Here is a 9,776-nt window from a genome sequence, read left to right as displayed (position 1 = left end):
AGTATATAATAATAGTATATAATAAGATTAATAGTAATTATGCTAATATATTAAGAAAGCTTCTATATAATATTACTTATACTAAATAAAGTTAGAAGAAAGTCTTTATAAGTAATTAGAGAGGTACTAACTTATAAATTAATTTTATTAATACTAGACTAGATCTTAAAATACTAGAACCTTCTTTATAACGCATACCTAAAGCTATAGTAAACTATATTAGAACTAGGAAAATCGACTATAGATAGCTCTGCGAATCTGCTAAGCGTGTGCTTTACTTACTATAGTATTCTAGGCGTTTTAAGAATATAAATAATAACCTAGAATATTATAATAATATACCTAAAAAGTAGGAGAAGCTATAGTATACTACTACTTTAAGAATTATTTTACTTAAGAACAAGTATAAAAGCCTACTACTATAGATTAAAAACCTTAGAAACATTATAGTTATTAGACCTAATACTAAGTAAGTAGTAGCTAGTAGTAGAGGTAGTTTATATATTAAAGCACTATACTAGACATCTATCCTTATATTAATTAAAGAGAGGTTAAATAAAATATCTACTAATATTTATTTTTATATTAGTACTAGAATATATCGCTATCTTCCTATTATACTATTATAATAGATAAGATTAGAAGCCAAGGGAAAGCCTAGAGTATTAATTAAGTAGTATAATTAATATAGCTTTATAAAAGATTCTTATATAGCTTCTACTTATTAGTTAGTAGTAAAAATTTACTAAATTAAGCTTATTCTAACTTTCTTATAGCAAAGATCTATACTTTATATCTTTTAATAATACTCTAAAAGCTATAAACTCTTCTAAAAGTTTTACTTTCCTCCTATATATAGTCCTTACTCTAAAAATATTAGGAGACTACTAAATATCCTTAGTAAGTATTAGACTAGCAAAAATATATATTAATAGTAAGCTTATACTAGAGTAATCTAGTATATTTATAGAGAAGAGTAGTATATTTTTTATATATAGCTCTAAGGAGAAGGTTAAGATATATAAGTTTCTAGAAGGCTATAACTATAATATTATTATTAAATACCTCTTATATAACTACTATCTCTAATAAGAGCTTAAAAGCTATTTAGATTCTATAGAAACTAACTTTTAAGGTATATACCTTAGTATTAAGGTTATACTTTAAGTAAAGCTTATAAGCACTATTTAATTAGTTCTTAAGAATAAATACTATTAGGGGAACTAAAGAAGTCTTATACTAAGGAGTATAGATATAATCTATCTATCTTAAGAGTAAGGGGTAATAATAAGTAGTATAGAGTAGACTATCTAGCTTAAAGGTTAGAGTTAAGATCTAATATTATAGATTAATACTTAGGTTAAATATAAACTATAAGGGTTATATTTCTATATACTATCTACTAAAGATATTCTATAGTTATTCTAATATTCTATAATATGCTAATATTAGAACGCATTAAAATATTATAGGATTCTTAGAATAATATATAATATATTCTATAGTAGCGTTCTACTAAGGTTTTAGAATAGAAGGGGTTATATTATTATTAGTTATAAATGCTAACCTTCTTAAAGACTTTTAGGTTATCCCTAAGTATTATTAATTCTTCTCTTTCTTATCTTCTACTATATCCTATCTTAGGTTTATAATACTATTCTCCTCTTCTAATCTTTATATTCTTATAAACTAACCTATAACTTCTAGAAGTATATTATACTATAAATCTATTAGTAATTATATTAACTATATAGAATAACTTATAATAGTCTCTTATTAATACTATATAAAGCGCAGCCTTAAGTATTATATATTATTATTAAAGAAGAAGTATAGGAATTATTATAGTATAGGCAGCTAGAAGTGCGTTCTAATAGAGGTTCTAATTCTAAACTTTGCTTATATTAATTAAGAGTTAAAGCGCTTAGAGCAAATAGAAGCTAAGGCTAATAAAGCTAAGTCTGCAGTACTATAAGCAATACTAGCTACGCGTATAAAGAAAGATTGCGTCTATAAATAAAGAAAAATATTAAAGTGCTATAAATAGTAGTAGGTAGATAAGGCTAGAAAGTATATAGAGGATATTAAGTCCCTTAAGGCAGTAGAAAATATTAATTAGGATATTGCTTAGCTAGAGGAGGGCCTAATACCTAGTTCTCTAGCTCTTAACTAGAGCATATTTATACTATCTATTCTAGAGAGCGATCCTAATTATCTATTATTTATTAATAATAAAATAGAAGTTATTAGTAGTTTATAAGGTATATAACTAGTTCCTATATATTTTCTAAGTCTAGGTATCTTAACTATTTAACTAGGAATTCTTTATCTAGTCTAGTTCTTTAATATTTTATTATTTTTTTAACTTTCTACTTATTATTACTATTATTCTAGTAATAGAAGTCTTTCTAGGTTAGTATACTAGCGTTAGCTAGTTCTAATAAGGAGATATAGAATATAGGGTATATTTTTATATTCTTTAGTAGCGCGAGTTAATAGTTAACTAGGCTAATTTTCTCTAAAATGAAAAATAGTCTAACTTTAACTTTATCTAGTTTCTTCATTAGTCTTCTTATACATAGATTCTTTATAAGGAGGTATACTTTATCCCTCTTCTTTAGTAGAGGTGCTATTTTTCTTTTCTTATTAATATAAGAGATTACTTATAACTAAGCTTTATTAATATTCTTAAGTAATTTCTTATATACTTCCTTTAGTCTTTATACTAAGGATATTACTAATTCTATTTAGATATTACTATTAAGACTTTATATAAAGAAATTTAAATATCTTCTATAATTTATAAGAAATAGTATTATACCTATTACTTCTAATAGTTTATTATTATACATAATTTATACTATAGGCAAGAGTAAAACCTAGTTATTCTGCTACTAGTTATAGTAGATGCAGAGATATATCTCTATTATCTAGTTTACTTATTCTATTTATCTATCTATCTATAGGTAATAGGCTATAGAAAGCTTTTTCTTTATTTCTATTGCTACTAGGAATATTATCTAGAAATTTAAAGTAAAGAGCTTATCTCTATTACTAATAATTAATTTAGAAATGCTATAGTATTAAATAATCCTATCTAGGAATACTTAAGTAAGCTACTCTATAGTATAACTATATTAGAAAGGCATAAACTTAGCAGCTTTTATAAATCTATCTACTACTATAAATATTAAGTTATAATTATAGTCTATTATAGGGTCCTTAGAGATTAGTAGTTATATAATAAAATCTATTATAATATTTATCTATAGTATAGTTAGTAGTTCTATTACCTATATTTCTCTATACTTAGTATATATACTATATTTATTCTACTAATAGTTAATAAATTCTCTAATATATTTAGTAACCTTATCTTTTATATTTAGGAACTTATAATATTATCTAATAAGTTCTATAGTTCTTATAATTCTAGAATAACTATATAGTAGATTATTATAATAATTATATATAATTCCTTCTTAAAGGTTATCTAGTACTTAGCTTAGTATATAGCGTTCCTATAATACGCGTATAATATTATTAAGCTACTATAATAGTTTAAAGGATCTATCTTAGTTAATCTTAAGTATAGTAGCTTTATTAATAGTCTTCTTACCTACTAGGTTATATTATTAGCTAAGAGCATCTACTCTACTATTATCTTTGCCTAGAGTATATAGAATCTTAAATTTATACTAGCCTAGCATCTCTAACTATCTAACTTATCTTTAGTTTAGGACCTTAGTAGTAGTAAAGTATACTAGGTTCTTATAATCTATATAGATTATAAGGTCTAAATAGCTTTCTATATATACTTACTAGTATTCTAAGGATAATATAATTGCTAAAAGTTCCTTGTTATATATATTATAGCGTTCTTCTAGTTCTAAGAACTTATATAAATAATAAGTAATTAGGTGCTATTATCTATTTTTTTTCTATATAATATATGCTTCTAATACTAGATCTAAGGTATCTATCTCTATTTAGAGTAGTTTATTGCTCTTAAATATAATTAATATTAGGGGGTTAATACACGCCTATTATAATAACTTAAATATATTATTCTATTCTTTTCCTTATAAGAAGGGTATATCCTTCTATATAAGCTTTATAAGTAGTAAGGCCTTCTTTAAGTAATTCTTAATAAATTATCTATTAAAGTTAATAAACCTAAGAAATTCTTAAATCCCTTTAACTATTATTAGAGTAGGCTAATTCTTTACTATATTAATCTTAGTATTACTTATCTTAACTCTATATTATCCTATAATAAACTCTAGGAATTTAACTTCCTCTTTATACTATTCGCACTTCTTAGGTTTTAGTTAGAGGTCTACTTACTTTAAGCATTCTAGCACTTCTATAATATGTTATATATACTCTTCTAGTATCTTAGAGTATACTAAGATATTATCTAGATATGCTACTACTATCTTATTAAGGTGTGCCCTAAGGATATTATTAATTAATTTCTAGCATATAGCTAGTGCGTTTATTAGACTAAATAGTATAACTAGGTACTTATATAGTCTATATCTTATTCTAAATACTATCTTCTATTCTTTACCTTCTTTTATATATATAAGGTTATATACTGCTCTTAAATCTAACGCAGTAAAGTACTAAGCTCCTTATAACTAGTCCTATAACTTTATAATATTAGATAGTAGATAGTAGTTCTTAATTATAATTTTATTAAGCTTTCTAAAGTTAATACAAGGTTATAGCTTACTATCCTTCTTTAGAATAAATATAATAGAGTACTCTATAGGCAATTCTAATCTTCTAATAAATCCCTTCTTAAGGTTCTCTTAAATATACTTACATAGTATACTAAGTTTCTTTTCTAATAACTAGTATAATAGCCTAAAAGTTAGTTACTTTCCTTTCTAGAGCTTAATCTTATAATTCTAGAGTTTATACTTAGGTAGGGCTTTTACTATAAGCTCTTCTTTAAATATCTATATATATTATTAATATATATCTAGAATACTAGAAGTTATATATTTCTCCTTAACTGCTACTTTATAAGGCTAGAGCTAGTTACTCTTTATATAGTTAACTACTCTATTCTAGCATGTCTTAGTTAAAGTAATATTACTAATTATTTTCTTATCTACTAGTTATATTATAGTCTGCGCAGGTTCTAACTATATTATACTATATTTATAGTACTTTAGCAAAAGCTTCTTAAGTATCTAGTCTATCTATAGATTATACTTTTATAACTAGAGAATTTCTAATATAACATTATAAGTAGCTATCTTAAAGGCGTCTAGAGTAATTTCTTTATAGTGTCCTTAGATAGTTATTAGAATAGATAATATCTTATAGGTTATTCCTAATTTCTTAGATATAGGTTCTCTATTAGCTATATATAGTAGGTAAGGTTCTATCTTCTAAGTAGGGTATAGTCTAGCTAGCTATATTACTTATAAAGAGATATAGTTAGACTATAATTCTAAGTCTAATAGTGCCTATATCTATACTCTACCTAATTTAATAGAGAGTAATATAAGGTAATCGGTCCTAATATTATTAATAGATTAATCTCTAGCGCTCTAACTTAGCGCTAGTCTAAAAAAGACTCTTCTTCCTTACTATTTATTTCTTTATATTTAAGAAATTCTTACTACTTCTTAGCTATCTTATAGCTCTTATAGTCTAGGTATAGATATTATTACTAATATAGGTTAAAGTAGTTTCTATTAATAATTAACTATTTAATATATATATACTATATCTCTATCTCTTCTAGGAAATAGTAATTTTATTACTTATTCTAGAGATAATTCTTATAAGTGTTATTTTTATATTTAAACTACTTAGCATAATACTATTATCTTAAACTAGGGAACTATCTACTATTAATCTTAGTGTTATAGTAGTCTTTATACACGTTATTATTATAGTATATCTATATAATAGTATAGTATAGCAGGTTCCTAGAGTTAATAGGGTAGTAGAGTATAGTATAATTATAATATATAGGTACTCTATTAAAATTAGGTTTATTGCGTCCTAGTATATTCTTGCTAGTATGTTCTAGTATTTCTAGAGTCGCGTAGTTATTATGCTAATATTCCTTAAACTATTTCTTATACTATTCTTCTAGTATCTTTAAGAGTTTATAAATAGATATTAAGGCATTCTTATAGTTTTCTTAAACTTATAGGTCTAGAGTAAGTGTTACTTATTTGCTATTATTATATCTTATAAGTAGCTTCTATAAGTTAATATAAGCTACTTTAGGTTTATTATCTATAATATTAAGTGTATAGCGCTATATACTTTCTTCCTTATTATATATTATATATTTATTATTTAAGCATTGCGCTATATTAGCTTAGTGCTCTTCTTTTAATTATTAGTCTAGGACCTAGAGTATCTAGTTATAGTAATCTTAGTATTTTAATAATCTATATTATTTATTAGTATATATCTCTTCTAACTATTAGTATAGTATTAGCGCTCTGCTTTAGATGCTTTATTAGTCCTTATTAGGTTTAATATATTTATTATCTATCCTAGATTTAGTCTCTAGATCTTCTATAAGATATTCTATATTATTAGTAATTATCTTCTAATTACTAGTATTAGTAAATCTAACTTTACTAGATATTATATTAAGCTATTATAAAACCTTGTTCTTGTTATAATAGTCTCTAGTAAAGTAGCCTATCTTGCTATAGCTATAGTAAGTTACTAGAGGCTTGCTTATTCTAGAACTACCCTTATTCTTTGCATTCTACTATTTAGGTCCTTTATTAATATTAGAGAGGTCTATAGCCTTAGCGCTATAGTATCCTATATTAGTTCTAGTATAGACTTATTATAACGTGTTAGACTAATAGCGTTCTCTATACTATCCCTATTAGATATTATTCTTCTATAGGTTCCTAAAGGTCTATAGTATAGAATTAGTAATCTATACTTAGAGGTTATCTTATAATTCTAACTATAGCTTATATAGTTTAGTATTAATATTAATTATAGTATTAACTAGTTAGGTAAAGGTATTAGTGCTAGCGCTAGTATGCATTAGCTCTTTCTTAATCTTTAGCTTAAGTCCTTATCTAAATATAGTTATAAGTGCGGTATTATTCTAGTTAGTATATATAGTAAGTTACTAAAACTCTATAGTATAATTAGTAGCTAACTTATTTTATTTAATATATTAGATATTGCACCTAGCACTAGAGACTTTATTAAATATACTAAATATAGGTTTAATTTATTCCTTAAAGGTATTAAAGTCTTTTATCTAGATATCTACTTTATCTAGAGTAGTGCCTATGTTATACTATAGGATAAAGGGCTTAATCTATTTAAACGCTGCGCTACGTATATAGCTGCTAATAAGTATAACCCTTTTTTTCTCTTTAATATGCTTGCCTTAGAATATAAAGAATAAGTCCTATTATATAAGCTAATTATTAAGTTTACTTTGTTTGCTAAAGTAGAGGTTAGGTTTATTAACTATAATATTACCTATATAGGTAGCACTATTATTAGTTATATCTATATTATTTAATAAGCTAGAGGTAGCTTAGTTTTCTAAGGTAGTAGATATCTTAAGAGTGTTTAAAATATTAAGGTTATACTTTAAGCAAAGCTTATAAGTACTATTTAATTAGTTCTTAGAGATAAATACTATTAGGGGAACTAAAGGGGTCTTATACTAAGGAGTATAGATATAATCTATCTATCTTAAGAGTAAAAAGTAATAATAAGTAGTATAGAGTAGACTATCTAGCTTAAAGGTTAGAGTTAAGATCTAATATTATAGATTAATACTTAGGTTAAATATAAACTATAAGGGTTATATTCCTATATGCTATATACTAAAGATGTTCTATAGTTATTCTAATATTCTATAATATACTAATATTAGAACGCGTTAGAATATTATAGGATTCTTAGAATAATATATAATATATTCTATAGTAGCGTTCTACTAAGGTTTTAGAATAGAAGGGGTTATATTATTATTAGTTATAAATGCTAACCTTCTTAAAGACCTTTAGGTTATCCCTAAGTGTTATTAATCCTTCTCTTTCTTATCTTCTACTATGTCCTCTCTTAGGTTTATAATACTTAGATATAAAGAGTTTAACAACTCTAATCTTCTAGTAGACGCCGCTAAAATAGCTTCTAATAATAGCTATAATACTATAATTATTATTATTAGTAGAGATAAAGAATAGAAGACTAAAGGTTAAGATATCCTAATATTTAAGTTACTAGGCAAACAGACCTATCTTATAACACTTATATATTCTATATATAAGAACGTTATTATTCTAGTTTAGGCTAGTACCCTAGTATAGATGCTGCCCTAGCTTAACAAAGTTAATGCTATACTCTACTGCTAGTACTAAGGCTAGGAGCTAGGCAACACGGCAGCTAATGTTATATTTAGAGATTTTAACCTATCTAGCAGACTCCCTATTACTTTCCTACAACGCATTAAAGACTGCCCTGCATATTTAAGCTTTCTAGAAGAACAACTTAGCAGCTACTACTCTAAAGGTCTATATATTAGTTATTAATAGTAGGATCTACTAGGTATATAACTGCTATTTCCTATTAGATTTAGTCTCTCTTACTTATCCTTTAATATTAAGGATACTATACTAAGTAACAGTGTCTTTCTACAGGATAGAAAGCCTCTAGTCCTGTCTGCTACTGTCTAGAATATATTAAAAGATGCTGATTTGGCTTCTTGCGAAATAGTTATTGTTTAGTTCTAGCAGACCTCTAAGACTTGCCTTAAAAGACTGCCTAAGCAGATTTGTGGTTTTGCAAAGACGCCACCACTAGGTCCTAGTTAGAGATGCAAGATCAATGTTAATATCGATGCATATGGACTTAGAATCTGGGATGTAGAACAGAATGCATGGTTAATTAATAGCAGCTTGCAGTTTAAGCTTGCGATCAGCACAAGTAAGCTGGGAGTGCAAAGTGTCAGCAGATTTAAGATAGAAGAGGAGATTTGTTTCGTGCACAAACTAGGAGACACTCATATACGCTAAGATAGCGAAGAGCTCTCCACAAACCCAGAATTACAGCACACAGGCAGTAGAGCGGTTATCTAGGTCCATGCTGTGTTCTCTTTTGCCAATCCGAAGTAGCACCTGCTATACAGGTAGGAAGTCAAGACTGTGTAGGGTGTGGGGTTCTCGCGATAATCGTATCCTCTCCGTACACGAGCAGATTCCTCGAGAAGGATATGTCCGAATTGGAAGTTGGACATCTGGGCCATCTCGTGACGATCGAGAAGGCTAGGTTGAACCTTCATATTTGCTTGGATCATGACGTATGCACACAATGATACAATCATGCAGTAGGCTTCGATGGAGCGGTCCATGTTGGCAATGGCTTCTTGCGCCAGTTGCCGATGTAGTACAGGCTGTGAAGGGTAGACATTGACAAAGAAGAACTCCATGCAGCTCTCTACAAGAGCACGTGGTACCAGGCTTGGAGTCTGGACGTTCTGTGATGACAATAGCTGTCCGTCATGAGCCAGCTGTGCATTTTGTTGATTCTCACGGAGCTCAGGAAGGACCTTCGCCCGGCTGCCCTTCGGACCTTTGTTCTGGGGGATGGTGTTATATTTGCATGCTAAGCCTGCGGGAACACAGTGCTTGCATGGGTTGGTGCCTTCACGTATGCATTTGACTTTTCTTCGATGGCAGCTACAGCTGCGTCAGTAAGCGCCGATACGATGGCAGCAACATGCTCACCTGTCGCAGGCCCGCTTGACAGGA

The 9,776-nt window shown here is 27.3% G+C and overlaps 2 protein-coding genes across 2 annotated transcripts; one reads left to right on the top strand and one right to left on the bottom strand.

Annotated features, from left to right (window-relative positions):
- Window positions 1-8,399: 8,399 nt before the first annotated feature.
- Window positions 8,400-8,558, top strand: C7974DRAFT_305662 (uncharacterized protein; the record flags this gene model as incomplete). The annotated part of the gene is made up of 1 exon (XM_046138037.1): window positions 8,400-8,558. A coding segment is annotated over one exon (159 nt), but the record flags the coding sequence as incomplete, so codon positions are not given.
- A 391-nt stretch (window positions 8,559-8,949) lies between these two features.
- Window positions 8,950-9,776, bottom strand: C7974DRAFT_120281 (uncharacterized protein; the record flags this gene model as incomplete). The annotated part of the gene is made up of 2 exons (XM_046135138.1): window positions 8,950-9,704; window positions 9,753-9,776. Coding segments are annotated over 2 exons (628 nt in total), but the record flags the coding sequence as incomplete, so codon positions are not given.

Source organism: Boeremia exigua, assembly GCF_020726555.1.
Source record: "Boeremia exigua strain MPI-SDFR-AT-0100 chromosome Unknown C7974scaffold_3, whole genome shotgun sequence".
Classification (NCBI taxonomy): domain Eukaryota; kingdom Fungi; phylum Ascomycota; class Dothideomycetes; order Pleosporales; family Didymellaceae; genus Boeremia; species Boeremia exigua.
Note: the sequence above shows the minus strand (reverse complement) of the source record. Positions and strands in the feature narration are given on the sequence as shown.